We start from the raw sequence: 27875 nt of genomic DNA on the forward strand, positions 1-27875 counted from the left end.
GAAACCCTCGACCTGCATATTAGCTAGCTCGCAGAACTCCTTTTGCATAACTTCCGCTGATAATATGTCCAGACTGGGTTTGATTTTCACCTTTTTCATACTTCTTCTGTGCCGAGGTGACAGCCATGTTGGTTTTGGTGACGTATATTGAGTGAGACAATATAGTTAAGTTAGTTAGAAATTGGCATTTTGTGCGATTTGGCGTCCCCCAGAGTTTCAAATCCCAGGTCTGGGTTCAAAAAGTTATTTATCTCTTGCCATTAACCACTGTATATTTTTTCTGAAACTTCACCTCTCTATACAGAGTTATTGTATTGTAGTCTTAAGTTCCCATGTGTGAAGAGTTTATTATCATGTAATTATCACAATTAATCACAAGAAAATCAATTGGAATATTTTATGTGAGACTGATTTTTAAACATCCCAGCACCACCTGTTGCTGTTTTTGTGACCCCTTCACATTCAGACATATTTCCCAACTTGTAAGAGATCAGCTTTTTTTTTTTTTTTTTGGCGGATGAAGTTAAATTAGATTCCACCTTTTTCTGGCACTGTTAAGCTGTGGTGATCTTCATAAGTTATGCTGTAAAACAAGCTGCTCCAGGCCAACAGTACGTATGCAAAAAATATCAAAATCACCATATTAAAACCTTTAACCTTTAAAATGCAGTTATGCAGCAGACAAGGACATGTAAGTTCACAGCTGCCAGATGTCAGAGTAATGCTCTCTGGCTCCGGTGAACATCAGTGAAAGAAAGACTATCAGAGCAAGTGATGGATAGATTTGTTTATCAAACTCAATCAAATGTTGATTTAACTCGATTTTTACTGTTGTCTGAAAAGCATGTTTATTTCTAGTCTTAATTTGTGACATTTTTTAACAGCAGACAGTGAAGAAAACCAAACATTGCAACATCTGCGATATCAAATTCAAGTGAGTCAAACAAATACAAAGATTCGGTTCCCTGAGAGCCAAAAGAGGCATCAGATGGGAATCTACGGCCCCGCTGGAGTACTTCCCCTGCTCAGCCGCACTTTTCCAGATTTATCTCTGAGAAAGGCGGACGTGATGACACCCAGCAGGCTCTGGCATTCAGCAAGATGATTAAAATGTTCATTAACACCGACTCGTCCAGGTGATGAAATCTGTCACGCACCCCTGCTGCGGCCACATGGAAATGCCTGCGAGATATGACGCCGCGCATAAATCCGCGCAGGCGACAATGGGGAGGTGACCACCTGGCCCCACCTGTGACAAACAATATGCGATATATCACCTCTCTCGTGGCAGGTAAATAAACAGTGTGTGTTGGATTAATTGTCATATATATAAACACACACAAACAGACCGCCCTGTGCTGAATAAATGAAAGTCCCTCACACCTCTGAGCTGGTAAACAGGCCCAATCTGTTGGATTAAGAAATGAGAGGCTAAACAATGTGAGCTGCCGCCCGGCTCCTCTTGTTCTGATCTGAGGGCTGTGGCTAAACGTGTGGGCACAATTAAATTCAATTCACATAGAGAGTGAGTCATCATTTGCTCTTTTACAGTCAGCCTACTGGGATGTAAATAACTTTGCAATATAAACCACTTACACACCAGTTACAACAGTTTCATACCCACCTACAGCCGCTAATGCACAGTTTAATTTAGGCTTCACACACACACATTCATACACACCGTGTCTCACCTACACTCACTTGAAGGGACGTGGGACTCGGCCACAACAAGACAATTAACACTAACACGGTACATGAACACGCATATGCACACTTGCCCTGAAAAAACACATACCTACACACATTTGCTTAATAATGACCCCCTCTCGCCACCGTGACCTGCTTTTCTCACGTTAACCCCCAAACACACCCTGATCATTAGTTTAAAAGTAATGAAAATCCACCTCCATACTAGCAAACACACACACACACACACACACAGACCATGTTGTTGGTTTCATAAAAACAGGTCAGCCACAGAAAACAACATAACTATGCACAGTATTTATTATCAGGCTAACACACTTTATCACCCAAAGTGAGGCTTGTGCACAGAAACAAAACCTCACACACACACACACACACACACACACACACACACACACACACACACACACACACACACACACACACACAGCCGGATGCCTGACCTCCCCGAGGCCTTACAAGGGCAAAGCGGAGCGCGCGGCGGGACAATAAACGCAGATCTATGTGTGTAATGAATAAGTTACACACTCCTATTAGGGCAGGCAGCGGTGACAAATGCTTCTCATTCACTCATTAGGCCAGTGGCTGTCGGAGGAAGCAGGAGAGACCAGGGCGCAGCAAGGGAAGCTTATTGGGTTTTAAACGGCCATGTAATCCATTTCCTTATTGGAGATGAATAAGCTGCTGTCCGCGGCGGGTTTATTTATGGGCGAATTAAACACGTACGCAGCAACAGGCAAAAGGCAGAATGAATCAAAGAGCGGGTCTCGTTGGGAAAGCACAGGTGAGAGGGGAAAGACAGGATGGATTATTTACATAGAAAGTATAAATCGTAAAAACTGGGGGAAAGATTGAAAAACATATCTTCAAAGTCACGTAAAAATAAACAGTGATATCTTAAGGGCACTCTCTCCCACTTATGCTGTTTCTACAAAATAAGAGCATTAATGTAATGGAATAACGGCTCGCAAAGATAAAAAGGAAAGCAAATACAACGATCATAGAGCTCTTGACAAGAAAATGGAAGAGAGGGAATCCCATCTCGCCCGACTCACTGCCCTCTGACCCTTCATCGATCTCCTCGAGTGTCCTCGGTGTGCCCTGCCAGCACTTGACAGGTTAATAACTCCTGATCTCTATCCCGGTCTTTTTTATATACAGCCCAGCAGGCCAATCTCAGCTGACCGTATGCAGTAATCAGCTGTCCCAGGGGGGAGGGGTGAAACCGTTTCCACAGGTTCGGTGACTCTCCCCCTTTGGGAATTAGTCCACGGGGTAAAGCAGTCAGTCAAACAGCAGCCAGTCAACCAGCCAGCCATTATACCGCCTCCTGGGAGAATGAAACTTCTTGAAACATAATCTCCTGAGAGACAGCGAGCTTCCACTGAGGACAGGCGCAGGTTTTCTGAGAGAGTGAATGTTTTTTTATGCAGTCGTCGCCCTTGTGTCCAATCCTGACCCTCCATCATTGACTTCAGATGCAATTCACCTCAAGTCACACTGTCCTCTCGCACACTCCCGTTGTAGGTCACAGTCTCTGTTTAGCATCGCTGTACATTTAAAAAGTAGAAAAGCGTCAAGCTCCTGCTCCTCAAGAAATGGAAGACGCAACAGCAGCCAAAAGATTACGCCTAGATGCATCGAAAGACACGTCACCAGCAAAATCATTGTTTTCCTATGGTATGATGTGTCTAGCGTGCGCTTCTCTCTCTGTCGCATTTTTCTAGCAGGTTTTGGACGTGCACAGAAGCTAAAATATTCTCAACTTTTCATCTTTGAGTTGCACCTCTTGTCAATGTCATACTGTTAAAGTTCATCAACAACGGACCCAAACACATGACACTCAAGGTAGGCAGGTAAAAGAACAAAAGGAATGAAAAAATAGCATAAGCTCAATGTTTTTAATGTTGGGGTCGGTTTTCTGCAGGTCCATCGGGCACCCAAACGCGGAAAGATGCTGAGAGTCGGGGCAGAATGATGAAACTTGGTGCAAACACACAGAATTTGGTTGAAAGAACGCAATTTGGGGTGTTGTCACGTGACACAAAGTTAAAATGAGCTACTATTTTATATACTTACACTAACATCATAGTAAATTTTTCTTTCGAATCCCCTGATTAAAGTCCCAAACACTGGTACAAGCTTATTACATCCATGCAAACTTTCCAGGAGCTTCGAGAGCCAGGGGAACTGTGTAAAACTGGGTTACTGTGTGCATGTGTCCCTGGAGATTTCTCTTCATCTAACTCTGCCTTACAGTAAACATGACTGTCACTGTGACGCTACAAGTCCTCTGGGGTTCGGTTAATGGCTTCTCTTAATGACTTATGCACATGCCAATGCACAGGGAAACTCAGGCACCTATCCAGAGCAGTTAAATGTTCAACTCACTTTCACACAAATTGGATCTAACATCAAATGTAAAGTATACGCACGTCCTGTCATCTACTATGGCGACATAAGCAGATTTTCAAATTGGATTCATGCGACACACATTCGTAACACAGTAAAACAATCATACTATTCTCTCATATGCAAGTAAAGAGGGGAAACCCCCGAAACAAACGCAGATAGGCGGCATCGCGCAGGAAAGAATAATTATCGCTGCTTTGAACAGTAGAAAGGAGAACCGTTGTTTGTGGGATGTCAGCGGGGCTGACAGCGCCTGAGGAGCGTTCGAGAGATCACGTCTGAAACGTAATCATTAGACAGAAGGGGTTTCAAAAAGGCAGCGCACGGATCACGGGGAAGCCGGCTGACAGCACATGAAGAAGGGGCGCTTGTGCAACGATTCATCTTCGTTTTTTTTACCCCTCGATTTTTGCTCCCCATAAACTGCTCAAACATCTTCCTCTACACCGCCAACACACACACACACACACACACACACACACATATACCAGCAGACTGTGGTAGTCAACATCAAAGTATTATGGAACGAGGCACATCATTAGCAGGAGAAGACAGAGGCGAGGGAGGATGAAATCATTTAGACGCCGCTGTGGAGAGGGAATTACTACGCCTGTCGGGATGAGGGGAGCAGGGATGGAAGAAGAGGGGAAGACAAGAGGGATGAAGGAGGGGTGAAGAAGAAAAGGGTAAGGGTTTCGAATGAAGGGGGGATGAAGAGTCAACACGAACGAGAGAGACCATGAGTGGCAGTAAAACAGGAGGTGCAAAAGCTAAACAAGAGGAGAGCCAGTAACTCAGGACGAGAGACGAGAATCGAGGCTTGATGACACACCGGATGCAGTTGAGCTGGGTGATGGCTATTTCCTGAGAATATAAGTGCCTCTTTATGAGTGAGGGATTCACCGCTCCTCCCTCCAATCATCTCCCATCATCTGCGTTCCTTCATAGTGTGCTCTCTGGTGTCAGCGGGCCGAGAAGCCCTGCTTGACAGGCTGAACACGGTAATTGCCAGGAAGCGGAGGGATGAAATGTGAAACCGTTGTGATGTTTTAAACATGACGCTGCTGTAGGCCAAAGCTGCACAGGTCTGTGCATGGTTAACAAGTAAGAGTTATTAGTGCACCTGACATTATTTGACTGCTTGAACTTGAAAATACAGACTAATTTCATCTTTTTTCCAGAGAAGATATCAGCAAGTCCTATTTCGCACAACTTGGATCTTGTTTTCATGGTTTGGCAATCATTCCTTTTATTAAGAATAACACTGTATTCACTGATTTAATTGCAGGAACAAAGCAAAAAACACAAGCAGTAAGAAGTTAGTTTTAAACAAAACTAAGTTAGCCGAATTGATTCGGAAGAGGAACAAAGGCGAATGGTAAAATTATTACTTTAACTCTATTATCGCAATGAGGTTGGTTGATGGAATCAAATTTAAATACCACTTATTTCATTATAACCACCATCCCAGCAATGCCTGTTATTCGCTCATTACGTCATGGGTTGGCATGTTTGCATTTTAGCTGAAGATTGACGGAGGGTTGATATCAGATCAGGTTGAAGTTGTAGGGAAACCTCAAGCAAAGCTGCTTATCCAGCTTGGATCTAAGGCTGCTCCTGGCTAATGTCAGGTCGCAGGGAAATCAAATAGACAAATGGGACTCAGCTGGCCAAATAACGGGAAAGCAAAGACTGTTGTGCCTGCATCTTCACAGGGACCTGCCTCCACCACAACAACCTGGATCAAGCCGTTGTACTCACCAGGTGGGCCATGTTTTGAGCCGACGGAGCGCAGGACGAGAAGAGCTGGACTCTGTGTTTTATATCATTGATGCTTGCTTGGTGCTTACACAGAGTCGAAGTTGATGGTCACAGTGTTTACCTCAATGATGAACTTTTAATGTGAAGCTGCTAACCAAATGCAACTTTAAAAATGCACTGCATAATTATATCCGGGGTGTGTACCTAATCATGTATTTATGTTAATAGATAACTGTATATATGTTCTATGTTTGTGCAGCATGACAGATTTACAAGCTTTCATTTCGTCATGCATCCCTGTGGTGTATTACGACAAATACATAATCTTTAACCTTGAATATCAATTATTAAAACAGACAGACTTTTCTCACCAAACAATCATTCACTCTCATGGCCACTTGAAAAGTAAATGAAACATCATTAACTTTATATTAAAAAGTTGTACGTATCTTTTACCTCTCCGTCTTATAAAAAACATACAAAAAAAAAACTCGCCAACACATAAACCCTTTGGGGCATCACAGATAACCACTCTCCCTTCTACCCCCAAATGCAATTAGCTATTATGTGGACCTCAGTAATCTGCCATGTTCATTTTATTTGCCTTTGATAGAGCAGGGGCTTATCTCGCCGGTCTTTACACAGAGCACTGCCTACATCCCCCGGCATCGTGGAAACAAAGTCAAAGTGATCAAATCTACCCAAAAATAAAAATAAAAGGATAAGTCAGAGTCAGAGAGACGGAGGAGCGAGAGGCTCGCTCGCCATTTGACAGGGCTTCACACCGTAAAAAGGGAGTATAGTCATCTGAACCCCTGAGAAATGCATCAGAACTGATCTGGGATGTGAAGGAAACTGATGACCTTATTTTTTCTGTGTGTTCATCTGTGAGCGTTTCTGTTTGAGAGCAAAATAGATGGACTGGGACACAGATATGAAATCTAATTTCAGGTTGATGCAGTGTGTGTGTGTGTGTGTGTGTGTGTGTGTGTATGTGTGTTGTTTACCGTCATTGCCCTGGCTCCCCTCTCTCTTCAGCATCTGTACCGCCCCCACATACTTCTTCAACTGGACCTTCAGGACCTCATTTTCCCTGAACAAACAGACACACATGCACAGCTTATAACCACAGAGCACTGCAAGTATGGAGGCTGTAAGGACAATACATTGCATTCAGGCATTTCAGGCTCTTTAATGTCAAACATCTTTGCTGTAATTTCCAACAGACTAGATAACCTTATGCATTTAGACAACATTATCATCTGCTGGCAGTGGTCGTCACAGTCAAGATGCTGCCGCGCACAAAGTGACAAAGGGTACATTTTCTGTCCAACGACTCTGGGAGCTGCACCACGGCAGTAACAGGAAGTTGTTTATTCTTTTTTTATGACAGCGTGCTGTAGAGGGAGACGGTGTGAAACTTGTTGTGACATCTTGTCACCTGAGGAAGGATGAAAATAAAAACATTTGAAATCTAATCCAGGTGGTCAGACTGAGATATATTTACGCTGAGTTGACTCACATTTCAACCCTCTCACAGCACAGCCGCAGTCAGGTTACTAACAGGTGGCTCAGAGGCCATCTTTACACCTGATATTGGCATGAATATTTGATGCTTCGACTGTAATCAAATTTTCCGTGCAAAAGGCAGAAGCTCCAGCCAGAAACGCACTGAAGATGTGTTGAGGATCAGTTCATTAAAACCAGTTGTGTAGGTGGAGTGAGACGTATGTGGACTTTCAAAATATATATGTAGGAGCTGCAAAAACAGATAATAAACTTTTGCATGTGAATACAAACAGAAAGCAAACAGATGGCACTCAGCTTGTGTAGTAACATATTAAAACCACGAGAAAGTATTATGGGTGAATCAAGATGACAGGGATCTGCAGAGATGCCAACACACACATCTTTTTTGGACCTGGTTGATTTGTTGATTCACCTCCTGTCCAGAGGCAGGTTCAAAACACAGACCAAAACAAAAGTTAAGGTCTCACAGTAAAGTTGTACAAATATAAAAGAAACAGATGGGCAGACGTCTCCCCATGCATGTTCGTCTATGTGCAGCCTGGAGAGACAATTCCAGTTTCAGTCCAAATTTGTCAACACACTGATGGTTGGGGAGCAAGCAAGGCAAGATGTTAATTGTGACAATTAAACACATATTATGTAATGTCTACCGCTAGAGGTCTCTATCAAAACAAGACAAAAGACGTCTGTGTTGGGTGAGGGGGAAGAGCCACTGCTTAGGTGATTAGATCCAGCCCGCTGTGGAGGAGAGAGTCTGACCCGAGTCACATTGGATTCTGCTCTGATCCAGAGCCATTTACTGATGCAAGGGGAGCTCAGAGATTGCTTTTTAACTTTTGGGATTAAAAAGTGGATTTATCTTCACTCCCATACATCAACCTGACTGCAGTAGTGATCCACGGAGGTGATCAACGAAACATTCCAGAGAGGAGAGGAGAGAACCGGAGTCTCTGGTCCTCGCGGGTAACGTGAATAAGCACCAACAATCCTGCGGTTTACCTAGGTTTGTGGTGGTGAACACCATTAAACAACCACCATCGCTGGTGAGAATTTATCTGGCATGACTCAGGCACAAATATCCATGGACAACATAATGTTAAAGTTTTATTCGAGTTACGTTTAGTCGCATTCCCGGACTTCATTACTCACTCTCCTGGAAGCTACAGCAAAATCAAATGCACCGTTGCCTTGAGTAAACTTTGTTGCATTGATGTTGGAAATATTTGCGAAAACGTAAGTACACAACAAAAGTCTTTTTTTAGACATTTTAATGCAGAATTCTTACATATATCTTTTAAGACTTAGATCTGATGCCAGTCAAAGATATGGCGGACGCGACTGTCCACATTCTCTTGGGTTGTAGCTGTTCTTCCTTGTTTGAGCTAGAGCCCTTAGTCCCTATTTAGAGAAATCTTAGTGTCACAACATACGATCATATTTTAGACAATAGCGTGTAAGCAACTTTGTGGCAACAGTTGGAGGGTTCCTGTTCGACAGTGCTGAAGCCCTCGTCAACGAAGCAAGTTCCATGCAGAAATGTTTTCTGTGGCATCCTGTTGGCTGAGTGGTTAAGATCTATACTGTACAAAGCATCCCTGGTTTGATTTCCCCTGAGAACCCCTTCCCATATAGCTAGCTGTTAGTCAGGTTTTATAGGCCAACATCGTCCTCAGTGGTCTAATGGGAGCACATTCCTAATTATTGTGGAAATCCATCCCAGAGGACAGGAAACTGTTATAGCTACAGATGAATGCCCACAGTTATGGAATGAGATTTTTAGCAACTGCATATATATTTTTTGTCCTATTATATTCTAAATGTGTCCTTTATATGTTCGGTGTGTAGCATGAAGAGAACTGTAACTTTCATTTCATTGTGCAACCCTGTGTTGCCAAGTGACAAATTAATTTTAAACCTTGATATATTGTAGTTGTAATGTTTAGGGGATATCTGTCACTAGTGTTTTATCAGGGCAAATATTGACAAAAGGGAATGAGATCATAAATCTGCTTTGTCTTTCATATATCAAGTTAATTACAGTTGTTACATATCACAGAAACTTAGGACGAAACAACAATATAAATTCCTAGCAGGAGGAATAAAAAGGAAGGAAACATTGCACAAACATCTGTTCAGTAAAAAAGGTCAGTAAAGCCAACCCTCGAAACACATAAATAAACTTTACCGACTGCAAAATTATCATATCAAAATCTGCAAAGATGAAATCCTCTTCTATATTAAAAGAGGAAGCAGTGCGTGTTCTGACCTGCTTTTAGCAAGCGAGAGCAAAACTGAATTTAAGTGTTCAGTATCTCAGAGATGTATTTTAAAAGCTCTTGTAAATGTGAACCGGCCACATCAGATTAAGACTCGGTCTGGGTAGAAGACGCAGTTTAATGACCGGTGTAAATGGGATAAGAGTTGTGGCCCAGTTAGGCTACAGTCCTACATAAGTACTGCTCAGAGGAGTGTTGGTTTGTGTATGTTTGTGCTTGACTGCAGATGAGGTCGCAGACACAAAGATACAGTGATAAAGAAGTGAGAGACAGAAGCAGTCTCCTTACAAGCCGTGACTGGTTGAACATCATCGACTTTGGGGAGGAAATCAATCAGAGCTGGAGTGTGGCTTTATGCCCTTGGCGCTTAAATTTAACAGCCTTTGTCTTGCTCCGCCGCCGTCCCCCCGCCCCTCATTCTCCACGAGTGATTTTTGGTGCCCTGCTTATCAGCCCTCATTCCCCATCAACAAAAGAGGCGCCTGCCAGGAGACCTCCTGAATCCACATGACGAGCTCTCCGTGGAGCCGTCCACATCGTTATCAGAACCACCCGCAGCCCAGACGCTGTTCCAGACTGATTAAATTATAGCTGATACACGCCGCTTGCGCTAAGTGTGTGTTTGTGTATGGGCACTGGGAGATACGAAGACATTCAGACGCATCTCATTTTACTGAGAATGAGTCTTTTGTCTGTTGTTATACTAGCAGGCAGATTACAGTGTTTGACAAAATGTGAGTGAACTGACAGTGATACTTGACAGTCAGGTAAAAAATTTACTTTCAGCAAATCTAGAGCTTAACAACTCGATTAACTCAGCTTTTTTGTCTTGTGTGTTCCTTTCAGTCTCACGCAGAGACGATGAAACCGTTTCATCTTTACAAAGGTGAAATAGTTCACACAACTACAGGTGTCCACTTTGTACTTACACTTCAGATGTTTGTTGTCCTTTCAAAGACATTGTTAAAGCTGCAATGATCAATATTTTCATACTTTTTATATATTTACACATAGATCTAATGACTATGTGTAACCTGAAAGATGTGTAACGTCAGCTCTTGTAGAGTGCTATCACCTGTTACTAGAGGTGTCACGATTTTCGTTTCTAAAATCGGTTGAAGTTAGCCACCATAAAACATTTCTACCCACCAAATCAAATACAAAGTAGTCAAATTGGGTGGAAAGCCGTCCAATCAACATTACCATCGCAAAACAGTGACAGATAAAGTTAGCATGAAGCTGGTGAACATGGAGCATTTAACAGCAAAAGAGCTGGAAATTTCCACTAGGATTGGTGGAGACCAAAAGTAGAGCAAAAAGAAGACAAAATATCGCACTCATATTCACCAGGCATCCAGAAACACAACCCCGACTGGATGCAAAAGGTGCTCTACATTTGCTGGAAGTGAAAAAAGGGAATTTTTTGCCAAATAGCTGTATCAGCTTGTAAGGAGTTATTCCAGTGTGTTGACAGCCACCAAAGAGGAAGTTGTTTTGTTTTGTTGTTGTTTTTTACATTATAGTGTTGTGTCAGTTTGGTTTTTTGGGGTTTCTGGAGACTTAGATTATGCCAAGCTGTATGGAGCCTTACTATTTTATTAATGTTTTTGTTTTTACGTTTTTAAAACAAGTCCACATTAGCTTTGTTGGGGAGAATGCTGCAACGCTGTTTTGCTGTGAAGCTCCAGAAATGTTTTATGGATTACAAAACTTCACACGATTTTCCATCAGCATACGGGTGAGAAGATAATGACTGAATTTTCATTTTTGGGTGAACTGTTCCACCTTAACCTGGAGGTCACTGTTTCATTTCACCTCCAGTGTGCTAGCATTCAACGGGTGCCGAGAATTGAGTAAAAACTCTGCCATCGGCGCCGAAATCTGAAATCTACTGTCCTTTCAAACCTGCTCCATCAGTCTGGGTTTTTTAAACACCTGCATCCATTCATTTTAACACTCCTAATGGCACACCACAATTTAAGAGGCTGTCAATAGAAAATAATTTCCAAAAAGCTCTTTCAGTTATTCAAGAACATCACTGTTTGTTCAGTCTTCTTTGTGCAGAGAATCATGTATTCACAGCAGATTGTCACTGCTGTGAATAAATGATTCTCCAAACAAAGTTGCGCCTGTGCATGAAATGGAATTTCTTTTCAGGTTACAATAGGCTGATAGTGAACACATCTTGTTGAATTATTGATCACTCTCTCATACAATTGAAGTGTTTTCTGCTGATGTAATGTGCTTGCTTTTTGCATCATTCAAGACAGAAAACACTGCTCGATACGAAAAAGCAAAATCAATGTTTAAACAGGAAAAATGTTGCCTTGTAAAATATGTATAAAATCAACTTCAGCCTTGTTAGCCAATAAAAGACTAATCAGTAATCAAGCATATCGGCCGAGCTGGTTCTTAAAAGGTCAATCTATTCTAATCTAAGATGTATTCAAATGTTCATAATTCGACCTTTGGTCTTCAGATACCTTTTCACCTGGACTTTCTATCAATAAAATACATAACTTACACTGGAGTAGCCAAAGGTTGAATCAGATATATGGCTCCCTGCGTGGAGACATATCCATGTACCAGCGTGCCACTTCGGGTATGTAGAGATGTACCGATACAATAACCAGAAGGAAAAATGATCTACATAACGAACTTGGATGATGGAGTCAAACGCTCTTGTACAAAACAAACTCCTGACGCAGGTGTAGATCATCACATATGTTACGACCTGCATCTACAATTCAAGCAGTCTTGAGGGAAATTGGTAGGGAAATATGAGGGAACATCAGCTTCACCTGCACATTACATTTTCAAATCCAATTTCAGAGCAGACTGATAAAACACGACCTGGAGGTGTAAAATACACCCTCTGTGTCCTGTGTGTATTATAGCTGCTTCCCTCAGGTCGTACAGCAGTTCAGGCCGCAACATGCTAAATCAAATGCAGAATGTCTTGTTTTTCCCCATATGCAATGAACCTTCTCATTACTGACAGAAAATTCACTTCTTAACATCACAATGTGAACTGGGGAGACCTTATAATGGCTCTAGAGGAGAAGTCAGGGGATCACAAAGTCATTAAAATACATCGGGGACATGAATGTCTGTTCCATTAACAAGATGTTGAGATATTTCCCAGTTGACAGTGAAAAACTTTGACTTGCTAGTGTTGCTACATCAAAAGTCAGCGGTTCTCCAAAGTCATGGGGAATCATACTCTGGCCACTATTAATAACTGTACCAAATGACACTGCAATCCATCCGTTTCCTGGCTGTCCGCACTGTTATTTGCAAGTGATCAGATCGGATTTTCGTGCCTAGACATCACCAACCTATCTGGCTTGGTTGCTGTAACAATGTAGGCGTCAGTCACTTCATGCGCTGGTGATGTGGCTTTCCAACAGGGAAGCATGAGAAAATGAGATCCAGCATCTCACTCTCAAAACAATCTGTAAAGTCACTGAGAGACAATAATATTTCAGCGTGACGGTCCACAGTCTGTTGTTCTCAGTGTCGTCTTCCATACTGCTCTGCTAGTAGCAGCATGGTTTCTGCTCAGCCGCTCTAATGAACTTCCATCACTCTGGATCTGAGTATGGTGTAGACCTACTCAAATTGGAAAGTGTCATGAGATGACTTTTGTTGTGAAGTGGTGTTTTACGAATAAATATTGATTGTGTGATTGACTGATTTGGCGCACTCAATGTGTTTTGTGTTTAAGGTGACACAAAAGCTAGTGCTGCTTCGTAGTTCAGCCTGCGAACCCTCTAAGATCCGGTTTGCTTTTCCACTGGCATGAGAGCAACTGTAGAGTCACATAATTACGCCCCTGTAAATGCTGAAGATTTCCCAGCAACGCTATGGTGGGCTACGCCGGCTCTGGCATAAGCCATGAGCAACACTTGTTGCTCCTGACTTTGCATGTCTCCAGGAGCATCCAAACGTGTCTGGTCCTCTGACCACTGTTGCTTCAACTTGGCATCTATAGCAAAACTCTTTTGTTAACTCTCCCGTGGATAAGTAAGAACACATGCTACACTAACTCCCTGCCCCCAGCCCCTGATGTTAGCAGTTCATTGTTCTAGACCAGCGAAGAGTTGGTGCCACCAGTTTTCCTGGACAAGAGCCAGTTCTTTAGCTGTCGAAACCCAAAGAACTGTTTAGAGAATAGGCACCGACTCTGAACCAGCGCTCAAAACGCCTTGGTTGAAAATGGATTGAAATCCGGTAGGCGGCTAGAGCATCGAGACTGAGATGCATCTTTAGAAACCTGATTTGAATCGCTTTTTAAACCAACGTCTGACTTGCAAATATCCCTTTCAAAGTGTTTTTTTGCTGTCACGACCGCCCATAATCAATCTGGATACAATTTGTATATGCTGAAAAACAGATTTGGGCTGGCAGTCTAAATATAGCCCAACAGACTCGGTGCAAGCATTGCTAAAACGGAATTGTGTGGAGATAAAACGTTTTTCATTTTCTTTTCTCTTTTATTAATCATCTTGTGGCCACATCTCATCTTTATGTGCACAATGCAAGCGGCTGATTTAAAGACTCAGCAGCGGCACAGAAACACATTACTAATAATATTCCCTGCCATGTGCCCTGATAAATTCAGCTCTATATTTCTGAGCCAGTTAGCAAACTACCTTGCAAACACAGTACTGAATCATTGTATGCTATTAAATACCCACTTGGGCTGCAATCCTAGATTTCTGTGCTGCCTTCACCTCCTAAACACCTCTGGCAAGTCCATCACTACAAACTCAGTTTAGTAGACAACCATTATTGAGACCCACAGGACAGAATTTGAATGACGGATACCAAACAAAACTAAACCAAAAAGCCCTCTGGGATGGACAACGATGTCAAATTTCCTCAACCCCAAAACTGTAGCACGAAACCCCAGCTTTGGCTCTCCCCGTTGATGCTCTCAAATTGAGTGCGATCCATTAAGTTGTTTGATGTTCTGCTTGGAGTGAACGTTAGGTCGCTGGAAATGCGGCGAGAGAAACTCATCTGAAACTCTAAGTGTCTTCTCTGCCTTCAGGGGCAGCAAAGTTTTAAATGAGTGTGTCGAAAGTGAAGTCCTTGCTCGGCATCTCTGTTGCGAAAAAACTGCATCCTTTGTCCGGCTGATATGGGGCCAGCCGCAAGCCGATTTCTCATTAAGGGCAATAGTCTGACCCAGAAATGCTGTTAGTGTGAATGTCTGCTCAGAGGATAAGCATAGTAAGTACGCTGGTTAAAAAAAAATGTAGAAGTCATCTCATGTTCTTTCACATGAGAGACAAGCGTGAAAGACGAACAGTGTTCGTGCGCAAGAAGAGTTTGTGATTGTTTTAGTGTGCAAAATAAAGATAGTGTTACAAAAATAACTGTACTCTGTGCAAATAAAGTGTGCCTCTGAAAGATAAAGAAGCTGTAAATATTCTGTGAGAAAGAGTGACAACTATAAAGTTTGTGTGTCACAAATAAAGCAAATACTATAAGAAACTATTAGAAAGAGAGGAAGCACGCAGGTTCTTATCTTCTCTTGAAGAACGGGCGAAAAAGTATCTCAAGAGGGAGGCTTAAACTTAAACTGTACGCAGTAATTACTTAACTCGAGTCGCAGCCCTGGGGTTATTTCTCTCTCTTTCATATAATCCCCCCTCCCCTTCCTTTATTATCCCGGTGCTCAGTAGTCATCTTAATGTGCAATAAACAGCTAAATTGGCTGTTCTTCAGGTACGATCTGGTTTTGTTTGGAAGTAGTAAATGAGAGGTACAGAGACGCCTTCAGAGACAGACAGCTCAGTCGCTGGGTAATGCTCCTGAGTGCAATTTACTGCTCAGCCTCTAAAAAAAAAAAAAAGAAAAACTTCAAGCATACACACTTGTGTCACACTTCCAAAGGCTCAAAGCCCAGAGCTGTATAAACACACACACACACATATATCCACACTCAGGCACAACAAGGCTACGGGGTGCAGGGCTGGGTTGTTAAAACTTCGGCGTTGAAGGAAAAAGCCCCCCCTGGGTAGAGTGACATAATTGACTTCCCAAAGAAAGAAGAGAGCGAGCCTAAACACTCCCAACAAGTAAACTAGGCAAACTTCACAGCCGCTCTCTCTGCCACCGCTCAGATCAGCCGTACCAGACAGCCTGGAGAAAAGACGGCAGCTCTGCCAGCTAAGAAAAAGGCATCTGCTCCCATTTATTTTGTGTGTGCGTGTACGTATGTGTGTGCGTATGTGTCCGCCTGTCCAACCGCCCCCTCTCCCAGTGACGAGGTACCACTTCCTGGCCTGAACCCACTCAGCTGGCCGCCTTCCCATCTTTCTGCTGTGAGCGGCCTGCTTACTGCTCTGCCAACTGACGTCTAAAAAGGGGGACAAGAAATAGTTGTGGGGAAAGAGAGTTTGTGTCTGCATGTATATGTGTGTGTGTGCGTGTGTGTGTGTGTGTGTGTGTGTGTGTACGTTATATCCTTGAGGGAACAAGTTTGAGGGTTAGACATTCAGAGCAAGACCGTTTGGGTTTTGGTCATCTATTTTTAATGCAACAGTTTTTTAATGACTCCATGTCTGTTATCATTAACAGGGACAGCAACTAAATTACAGGCACGGTGAAAATATTGAGATGTGAAGGCAGATATATTGGAGTTTGGTTATCATAAAATAAAATACTTTTTTAACCTAAAGTTAGGCTAAACGACTTAAGTGATATAGTTGAGATATTTCAGACTAGACTAGACTTTTTAATATTTTAAATCCTGCATTGTTAACACCCATGTTTGCTAGCTAATCTTACCTTTACTGGCGTGTTATTGACACAAACTGTGAGCAACATCTGAATGAGCAAAACTCACTCTTAAATAAATTGCTCATTAGTGCTACTAGTGGACAAAAATTCCAAAGGGTGCCTTTAAATTGTTATCTAGCGTCATAAATTAAAATTCTTTTGGTGGTCTAGATAAATATCAAACAAGATAGTTTGTGCAAAGCATTATCACAAACTTATTTCAACAAAAGAAATCTGTTTAACTATGCCATCACTTGTTATTGAGGTCCTCACAGGGTTCAATTGTAAGATTATAGATGCATAAGTGATACAATTTTTCTAAACAGATGAAATATATTCAATAATGACATTCATTAACTAGATAATGAATTTCCTGTAGAAATATTTTGAATTTTAAACAAACAAAAGCAGAGGATGATCAGTGGGTGTTTAAACTCAGAGAAGGATTGATTTTAACAGTCTAATTGCTGTAGGTCATCTACTCGGCAACCATCTAGCTAATAATGTGCTAACTGCTTGTCTGAAAATGATGTAGAGGAAGACTCAGCACTATTGGCTATTTTGAACTTCATTCAGTCAAAAAAATATAGATTTTTTTAATACTTGAAGCAGCAATTCAAACCTACTTTTCAGCACTATCTATACACAGGTACCGGTCGCTCTCACTCTCTTCTCTGCAACAACCAGTTCACACATACACACCAGGGTTTCTGCGAGTGTATCGCAAAACCAGTGGAATGCCGTGCCAAAGCATCGTGGCATTTTTAAATGTATTTTTACGAGGTTTTTTCAACTAAAATGTGTTATACAAGTAGCAAACTCCTTTGAGGACTAACTCAGTGCAGAGGTTGTGCGTTTAATGTTAGTGAGTGAGCGGTCGAGAGAGAGGGAAAGAAGAAGACAGTGGGTGTACGCTGAGTATGAGCTTTACGGTAGTGTTATATCTATGAATGTAGCAGTGCAGTGTGTGTACAGTTCAGGCTGTTTGTCGGTGAATAAATACAGTTTTCTTTCCTGATCTCAGTGTTGCAGCAGCAGAGTAAATGACCACCAAATGTGTGTTCTCTCTTATTATTATAGTCATGCTACCAATGATTAGTTTGTGATCTTTGGATTTGTCACCAAGTGGCGGTTCAGTAACAAGTGGCGGTTCAGTAACAGGAAATCAATTAAACGGTTTACTCAGTGAAGTTCCTCTGCAGACCATTTAAGGCAGCGTGTGCATGCAAACATGCATGACGATTGTTACATGTGTGCTCCCATCTCTACAGTCTGGGAGAGTGAGGATGTGGGTTGCTACGTGTCAATGTGTGGGTAAGGGTCTTACATTCTCGTGTTATTTTTGGCTGGGGATTGTGAGTACGGGTCCTGGCTGTGTATGTGAGTTTTATCTGTGAGTAACTCAGCAAGTGAGCAGCGGCTCGTTTTAGCCCACTCCCCTCTGCCGGAGTCTACGTCAGCTGAAATCTATCTATGGCGGCTCGCTCATCCTCTGCCACCCCCATACAAACCTGGGCTTGAGACAAAAAACACACACACGCACACACACATACATACACTTCCTTGGGGTGGGTGTTGCTCTACTATAAAAGTACAAAAACTACGGAAGACACTAAAATAAGCAAATGACTGGCAGCGTCTTCCTCAAACAGCAGGACCATCTGGTTTTGAAAATAAACAATAAACCTGAACATTTCTGGTCTCAGTGAAGTGATTCCTATCAAAGTTAGTCGAGATTAAACAATCTGTCTCAAATAAGGTTTCAATTAACTCAACAGCAGTTGAGCCCTCCAGCTTGTTGCCGGTCAACGAGCAAGCCAACTGCCCCTCTCAAGATGTTACTGTTCGGTGTCAGATTTTATGTAAGGCTTACTGACTCCCAATTCACCCTGAGTGCGAATGAATTCCAAAGAATTGTGGGATACATAGCAACCGTTGCCAGTAGCCTCTTTCACTGAATGATGCTGACAGCTTCCAGCCCTCATTCATTGGCTAGCTGCTCCTTCAGTGGTATTTATAGCCGCTATTGATCGAGACAGATTTGGCCGAGAAGGAAAAGCAGCACTTGAGATTTAGCGGCGGACTATAGAATAGGCTTTGTGTGTCTGAGTGTGTGTGCGCTTTTGGTCGTGTGGGAAAGCACACTGTAGATCACAGTCACCTGCAGGGAGAGTGAGGCGTTATGAGGCCATTACTTGTTTCTTGTACAGTATGTCTCTATACCTCTCTTGCCATTTGAAGTCCATTAAATTGTTCCATGTGAACATGAAAATCATCACATATTAAAAAGTCCCGGCAGCCACTACACTGTCCTCGCAACAGTCCCCACACACTTAACTTGAGTCACTCAATCAATCCTAGCTGGTGGCTTGACTTGCTGTAGGAGGCTACGATGTGAACACAGACTTGCTGGGGTTTTCTGTTTAGACTGCTGAAGGATGACTAATCCTCTATTTAAAGGGCTCAGGGCTCGACTAAAGACTGCTGGCATATGGGCAATCAATTGTAGATGTGGAAGTGAGGCAATTCATTTCAAGAAAACAGTAGGTGGTCACTTACTGGGATTAAAGTGCGTGTTTGTGTGACGCGAAGAGTGTGAAAGGGGAAAAGTTCTGTTGTTCTGACATTTTTGGAACTGAATACTTTTAATCATGAGCAAACTGAACTGGATGTGGAGACTGAAAAGTAGATGCGGACCCTAATATTCCACAAATAATGAGAATAATAGCCCAATTAAAATAAAAATGCCTCATGTAAGCAGCTCAATCAGAAGAGACTGATCTGATCTGGCCCGATCTGAAGGAATTTTCAATCAGATGACACAACGTGGGTCATCTTGACAATTGTATTAACAAGCAGACAAATTAATGAATTAATTGAATTTTCTCACTAAAATTAAATAAAATGTGTCTTCTTCTTCTTCTTCTGTTATATTTCCTGCACATTAGACACCTCACAGAGGGCAGACCCACCTTGTGCATGTCAATAAAGTTATATTCTAATTAAAAGCCTTGGGGCATGTAAACGCTCATCTTACCATATAACTTTATTTAGCTTCCATGTAAACAGTTAAGCTGGAGTCTGAAGAAATATGGTCCATGTAACCACAGCTGGTGATAGCTGCATAAATGTAACTCCCCTTCCCGTCTGGGGAAGAGGTTTGGGGCATGAGGCACAGCCCGGCACAGACCATAGCAACAAAGCAACTTTGATCCTGGACATGAACGTCCTCAGGGAAAACTTTTTGGTTTGAATTTGGAGCTACAAACGACAAATAGACAGAGAGAAGTCAGAAGTTCACAAACTTGCTCATCATCTTTGATGATACTGACATTCTGATGTCAAACACAGGTGCAGCTAATAACCTTAATAACGCCTGTGTTCAACCGAGCCGTCGTTAATGTTATCAATCAGACCTGTGTATTTCCTGCCATCGCGAGCCAAAAGGCCTTATCTGAGACAGGTCTATTCAAATGGCTTGGATGGCCAAGCAATTAAATCCACATTATGTAAAAAATGTTCTGCCCAAAAGCTCCAAACAGCCATCATAAAATCTGCAGGGGGTTGATAGGTTAATGGTCAGTAACAATGACACAATCATTACAATGTCAAATGATTCAAATTCTGGCCTTTTCTAAAACATTCTTCAGCAAAATTTCTCCCACCAGCCATGAAAAGAAGAGCTGAACAGAAGAAGAAAGCTGTGTTACCGGACACAAGATACACTAACTCTCCACTAGATGCTTCTGCTGGTTTTTTGCCCTCAAAGCAGACACTTCTCCCATAATGACATTTAAAATGACTCAAGTTGCTTGAGAGCAAAACGGAAAACGTGTGTTACACAACTTTTAATATTGTAATTTCTTTGCTGCAGAGACACAGTGTACAGTACAGAACTACATTTGAAAATGTCACACTTTAGCTTCTACAGGTGGAAATAGAAAAGTTTGTTTGGAGTTTCAAGGACAGAGGAGATACCATATTCACTCATCACAAGTGGATCCATTACTTTGTGCAGGACTTGTGAGATGTGGAAGCTTTGTTTGTCTTTGTTTTGTTATTTCAAGGGCGGTACATCCGTAAATTTTTAATTTAATGTTTTTTTCATTATCGATTGATCTTGCAGATGATCTTCTTAAAAAAAAATAAAATCAATTAACCGCTTGGTTTATAAAATATCAACAACAAAATAAAAATGTGATAACTGCCTGTTGTAATTTCCAAGAGCCCAAGGTGAAATTGTCAAATCATTTATAAAAAAAATGTAAAAAAAACAGTCAAAAACAAATTGTTACTTATTATAAATGGGGAACAAAGAAAATCAGAAAATCCTGACAATTGGGATGTTGGAAACAGAACAGTTTGAGGATTTTTCCTTGATAACGTTTTAAAAGATGACCGAAATAATTTCCAATTATTTTTCTATTAATTAACCAATTGATTAATTGACTAGACGATTCAGCTCTAGTTACCAACAGGTAAATCTATAATGTCTAAGTCTGGGTTGATGGAAATCTCTGCTTTGTTACAACTCTTGCCTGTGTTAACAGCCTTTAGGATGGGTTAGTTTTTCCTTTAAAGGGTAACTCCACCAATATTACACAATGAAGTGTGTTTAAAGGTCTTACAGTAGTATGAAGCTACTTGTAATTTGATAAATTGCCTCCCGTGATGTCACTCAGTGGCTGAGGTGCATTGTGGGTTATGTAGCCGCCAGGTTTTGAAAAGGAAGAAGAAAGTGTGGAATAAAAAAGGTGATACCTCTGGTTCTTCTCTATCGACTCTATCTGACATCATACATGCAGCTTCCACTGGAGCCACAAAAGGCTTATACTACTTATGCATTACATATGCAGTAGTGCGCCCCAATACCTGTAAACACACTTCGTTGTATACAATTGGTGGAGTTACCCTTTAAGAACTAGCTTGGCAAGGGCAGCTTAATCTTCCATATTGCAAGCAGAAATGACAGTGTAAATGTTTGACACCCCAGCTGTGTCTCACCTGGCCAGTGCCTGGACCTTGGCTGTGTGTCTCTCCTCCAGCTCTGCCAGCTTCCTCTTCAGCAGATCAGTTTCCTGCCTCAGGCCTGCTGAGTGCTCCATCTCCCCATCCAGCAGGCTGCGAAGAGACCTGTCCAACAAGTCAAGTAGATCACGTGTTTGTATACAAAATACTCCCTAATCCTCTACTCTTAGTATAATGTAATTCTCATAAACAGCAGATTTGATAAACATTAGTAAGTTTCCTTAATTGCAGTAATAACCATCTGCCTGAATCACATTAATCTCCAAAATAAAACACTTAATCAACACACATCTGTGATTTCATCTCTATTATTTCAATGCCCAGAGTGCACATCATAGTTTGTAGTAAAATATTTCTGATTCATCACAAAGGTGTGCAAACATTATACTCTGTTTTTTGGTCATTACAAGAGAATTGTATTGTACTATGATCCACGATCCTTTTATGCAGCTGTTAAATGAGTGTAAATCACAGTCTCGGGTGGCTTATTGCTAAAAACAAAACACAACAAAACAGTTTCCTGCCCCCAAGTCAGCACAAAAACACATCTCATCCCAGGATAAAAAGAAAACAAGCTGACACAATTTATACAGAAAGGTCATTCAATATCTTCTTCCAGTGTGAGTGTGTGTATGTGTGCGTATTTGCGGGTTTGCGAGCAGCAGATAAGGAGAGTATCTCCCACACGTACGTGTTTTGTTCTTCCAGCTCGTCCTTCCTGTTCATCATGGCTACGATAGCCTGACGTAGCTCCACTGCAGAGGAGAGAGACCAAAGTGAGATTTCTGCACTGAAACTACTTCAAACGGATGAAATACACACAGACACTACACACAGCAATATACATAAACTAATAACCGACAGTTTTCAAATGTAGAAATAACAGAATCCCACTTTCACGCCACACTTGCAGGATTAATGCTGCACTTTTGTTCCATCCTTAAGATGAACTGCTTTGATTAAATCAGGTTTTTACTTTTTTTTCTGCTGACAGAAGTTATACAGAATGATATCTATCTGACTCACAGAGAGCAGTTCTATTGCTAGAGTAAAACATACTTTTGTGGAAGCTACTATAAACCTTTGGAGAAAGAAACTAATCCAAGATTAATGCAGGGGAGGGAAACAATGGCTACCTCATGCATTAAACTATTTATCAAGAAAATATGAGACCAAACTCTGCCTCTCAGTAATGTATTATCATGTAAGACAGCCAAATACACACCTACTGAATGTGAACAACAACAAAATTACTCATGAAAATAAAGGTGCCATTTGCAGAAGGTCTTTGGATCAAAAAACATCACAACAACTGTAAGCAAGGCAAGAAAACCATCATCTTTACTGGTGGTTTTGGCTAATACATCTCAACACAAAAAGCAGCCATTTTTTATTGTGTTACCACTCAGAGCCAAACTAGCCGAAGCCCTCCTTTAAATTCACTGCTATATTCAGCTGATGTTTGCGTCCTTAATAAAATATTCTGGGCTGTCACCGTCACCCACCTCCGATATAATGGAGGTTCCTCCCTAACGACGGCAAAATAAAATATTAAACAATATCTCAAAATTGTTAATGCTACAAAGCTGTCACCTAACAACAGTTTCCAGAGTAATGGTTCTGGATATTTCTCCAGCGCTGTTATAGTTACAGAGCTCTGATTATAGAGGTCAGCTGATTTGAAAATGGTGGTATGTCCACAAAAAATAAATCAAAGCTGAGTCTCCAAGGATGACTTGTACAGTCATCTAGCTATTTAATGATATTTTTTGATGGAGAGTTTCTGTATGGAGAGTTTTTGCTTTGTATGATCAATTTTATGATGTTTTCCTCACTGAGAAGAATGAAATTATCGCTTTGTTCTCAAGGTGTGTTAATACAATATATCCTGAGGGGGGCATGAGTGTGGCAATCCAACTCATAGTTGTTTAGACATTTCACTAAATGACCTAATGGTGGAATCAAGCGGTCAAGTCAAGGGATCACCAAGACCAAATTTGCTATTATACATTTTACTGGGTAAGTGACCTGCAAGATGGAAATCCTGTGGATCATCATATTAATTAGGATTCATCGTCTGAATTATGATCGTGAACGTCTGCATCAAATTTCCTGGCAATCCATCTAACAGTTACAGTAATATATCAGTTTGAGCCATACAACTATGGCTAAAAAGAGGCCAAGCCAAAGAACTGACACTTCCAGGATCAGGGCTACAGACCCTGGTTCACCTAACTTATTTATTTAGGTGCACCCAATAACACATTTTAATTTAATTTCTTAAATAATGATTTATTAACAGGGATAAAGGTGCAGAAAAAAGATAACAACAACATTTTTATACTTTTTTTTCAGACCTGCTGAATATTAGGCGCCCCAGTGCAATCAAAAAGTTGGTTCTGCGCTGAAAACAAAAAATTGTAGGTTTTCCTTGAATTGAAGTTCAAAGCAGGTGTGTTATATCCTACAAGTCATTTTTGCAATGCCCTCTGTTGATGGTTCTGCTGCTGGAAATGTGGGCTGGTTCGCTAGATAGAACCAAGGTTCCACAAATCTTAAAGGGAAACGCTTTCAAGAATTTGATGGATAAGGGCCCTGAGTGGGAAATAACATGTAATTAATAGTGTTAAATAAAATTCTGCTTCAAGTGAGTTAGACTCAGGTGTTATCTATTGGGGGCTATTTGAGCTCATCTGATAGTCATGTCCAGGAAAATGGGAAAAGGAGTCAGACAAAACAAGTTATTTGTATATTTCCGTTTGCATTAGAGGAAATTGTAAAAAACAATTTCTGACTCATTTCAGACAGCAGCAACTTCATACTAAAATCCTCAGTATCCTTTCCACCCTTTAAGCACTTCAACTGTATCAGCTACAGCCAAAGTCTGCCAGCAGTCAGCTGCCGGCTGATGTTAATCTCCGTCCTGATGCGAAGATTTGGCAGATTTGGGCCGGGCTGTGAGGTGGTACAGTGACTCATCTCCATAGTTACGCTTGGAGGTGCACATGAAGGTTTCAAAGCCCCTAACTAGGCTGTTACCAGGATTTCCAAAAATAACAACCATGAGGAGTTAATCTACCCTGCACTTTGCATTCCACCATTAACACACACACACATACAAACACATGCAGAGACCACAACTCTATTCTCATAACTAATGTAGGGTGTCGATGTAGCCCCAGACACAAGTAGGTCTCCTCCAGCCCCGAGCTAAGAGCCAGTTTGGGGGAGGAGAAAGAGGAGGAAGAGGTGAGGTGTGATGATGATGATGAGCACAACAGAGAGCCGAGGAGAAAAGAGGAAGTCTATTATCGCCATGGCTCCATTCTCCACATCAGCAGGCCAGGAATAAATATGACCTTTAGTCCGACCACGCGTTCACAGCGGGTGCCACAGACGAGCCATTAGGGACTTCAGTAGAGCCAGACGGCCTTCTGTCCTCACAGGAGGACATGGACAAATTACAGCACGAGTGTGTGTGTATATATGTGTGGAAATACATATGTGCGCAACATCACATGTGCAAGAGCGAACCTTTGCCGGGAAAAAAGTGTGCGTCTGTGAGTGTGTGCGTGTGTGCCTCCACCGGAACCTACACGCTCTTGCTCAATTGTTCCAATAATAGATGCATTAGCAGAGAGCTAGGCCATGTAATCGAGGTGCCTTGTGAATTATAGACTCCATACTCTCCAATCAATGGACTGCTTGGCCTCGCACGCTGTCAGACCTGAATGGAAATCACTGAGGGATCTCTCTCTGACACCATTTTTCTCTCTCAGTTCCTCCTGCGCATCTTAAAAACCCAGCAGGTTTTGTATTCTGTGTGTGTTTTTGTGTGCGCTTCACAAAGCCTTAATCACAAAAAGGGCAAACACTGTCATTAAATGTTTTGCTACTCTTTAGCACTAAACATACAGACACTGTAATGATATATTACAAATTTTCCTATTCATAGAACATCTTATTACTCTCTTATTATGTATTATTTGCATATGAGCCAATCATCAGGCTTAATCATCATGCTGAAGCACTTAAGTATTGTGCTTGGAGAAATTTGAGGAACTCACAAAAGACAGATTTTTTAGAAAGAATGGTAAAATCAAACCAGCAAAGCCCTAGATATCCTCATTTTAGTTGCCATTGTGGCTCCTAACAATCCCCATAATGCATCTTGACTGCATCTTTCAGTAAACCCCCAGTCCCTTCTAAACATCCACTTAACCCTCCACCTTCAGTTTTCACTTAAATTGAGTCTCAAGCTTAAACAGATAACGATAACCTTGTTGGCCTCACTATTACCCCTTTTCCACTGGTCAATAATCCCAGTTAAACCCGCTAAAATCGGGCTTTTGTGTGCAATGGGAATGTGTAAACTCTACATTTACACCCGGGTCAATTGACTCTGCAGTAGACGTGTGAAGTAATGACGCATTATCAACATCCAAAAAACCTCAACTTCCCGACTATGCAAATACTTGGATTAGCTTTAGAAAAGCTACATCAAAAAACATGTTTTCACTGACATAGTACTACTCTTCCTGACAAGTTCACTGAACTTGATATAAAAAAAAGTGTCACTTTAAATCAACATTATGTAGAAATTGGTATTTTGTGTGATTAGGCGCCCCCCATAGTTTCTGAGTGTAACAGCTCTGATGTAAATACAAATCCCAGGACTGTAACAACTTGTCAGACATAATATAGGTGCTGTCTACAAACAAAAGTCATTACATCATACCAATGTTATGTGTTGAAAACGTAGTTTGAAGTAAACACGTATGTAACGCAGTGATCCTACCCTCTCGCTGAAGTTACATAGTGCAGAACTAAGTGATATGGGCTGAGACAGAGACACCATTCACCCTATTACAAGGCACTGGACGATCAAAATGATTTTAAGGTAAAAAAAAAGTTACTTTAACTTTGCCTTTATGAAAATTTAAGTGTTGAAGAATAGTTAGAGATAAGTTCAGTTGCAGATACGGCCAGTGAAAATTGCTTCAAGGCAAAATCTACAATGAGATATTGTAATCAAATCAGTGTATCATCACTGTGTGATGTGAGGTTTTCAAGAATTTCTCTTTGAGTTGCTTTCCCTCACCCCGACTTTTATTCTTCCTCAGTGGTTTTTCTACGTTTCCCAGTAACAACTTTGCACAACCTTCTAGAAAGCGCGTCTGTACATGTTGATTTGGGTTACGTGAGTGGGCGGGTGGAGCAAAAGCAGCAGTCAGCGAGTGATAGCGAGAGCAAGAGAGAGCGCGATTTCTCCAGTCGAGAAAAAAGTCACGGTCTTTCACTCGAAATTTGTTTTGGCTGCGTTGCATTCTGGTCTATTGAGCCGAGTCGACAGTAGGCGTAGAATTTGGTATCTCTGCCTCCTTTACAATGGATTTCTCCCTATGAGACTGTTGAGCGTCTGGAGAGAGGAGCTCTTTGCTCTTTGATTCTGAGGGACTGGTGCCAAAAAACCTGATGTTACAGTGATGTTACAGTGTTCAGGGTGGATTTGACTTTTTACTAAAACCTTCTTCTTGACTCAGGATCTGCTGCTTTACATCTTTCTAAGGAGCCCTCTCCCTTGAAGACTATTTTCTCTGCCTCCACATCAGCGACTTGTAGATCCCCAGCTCTCCTTGTGACCCCGTGGCCTCCTTTTACTGACGGCTAATAGATTGGACGACGGTTCAGTCCCTGCACTTACAGGCAGCTCCACTCACCTTTCCTCCCCTGGCTTTCTATCTCTTTCTCTCTTTCCCTCACACACACACACACACACACACACACACACACACACACACACACACACATATACACAAATATAAACTCCAAGGAATCAAACAGCACCAGTGTGAGCAGTCTGATTAGCTCCATGGCACCGAGCAGAACACCAACCTGTGAGTGGGTCGCACACACGCGCTAAAGTGCTCATCAAGTGCTTTTGGAATCAGAATTTTTTTATCCACATCCGAAGTCACACAGCTGATGTAGATAGCAGGCATTCACACAACCTGACTTTGTGTCACACGCACTTTTTCCCCACAAGTAGAATCCTTTGAGGGGAGCAGACGGGTGTGTGTGTACATACAGTAAGGTTTGCATACACTGGACCAACAGTGCCACCTGGTGGAAAGAACCGAACAATCTCTTGGCACAGGACGTCACTCATTGCAATTAGATCACTTTAACTGCAGAGAAAAACAACAAGGTTTGAAAATACAAATGAGCCAGTTTGATTTAATTTGCTTCAGACGACAGCTGTGGTGAAACTTACCCAGGCTGAGACACGTCAGGACATCCAAAGGATTCATTACCATCACAAACTTGTCGTCAGTATTCTCCGAGATTGAGATTGTCTTCTGACAAAAA

At 41.7% G+C, this 27875-nt stretch overlaps 1 protein-coding gene across 1 annotated transcript in view; it reads right to left on the minus strand.

Annotated features, from left to right (window-relative positions):
* Window positions 1-27875, minus strand: part of snx29 (sorting nexin 29) — a 145959-nt gene that overhangs the window by 105621 nt on the left and 12463 nt on the right. Inside the window, exons 12-14 of the mRNA XM_084342164.1 lie at window positions 22198-22261; window positions 21483-21611; window positions 6888-6973 (exon numbers count right to left, since the gene is read on the minus strand). Coding sequence (XP_084198290.1) covers window positions 6888-6973; window positions 21483-21611; window positions 22198-22261 — 279 coding nt within the window. The remainder of the gene's footprint in view (window positions 1-6887; window positions 6974-21482; window positions 21612-22197; window positions 22262-27875) is intronic.

This window comes from Pagrus pagrus (genome assembly GCF_965226575.1).
Source record: "Pagrus pagrus genome assembly, chromosome: 21".
Classification (NCBI taxonomy): domain Eukaryota; kingdom Metazoa; phylum Chordata; class Actinopteri; order Spariformes; family Sparidae; genus Pagrus; species Pagrus pagrus.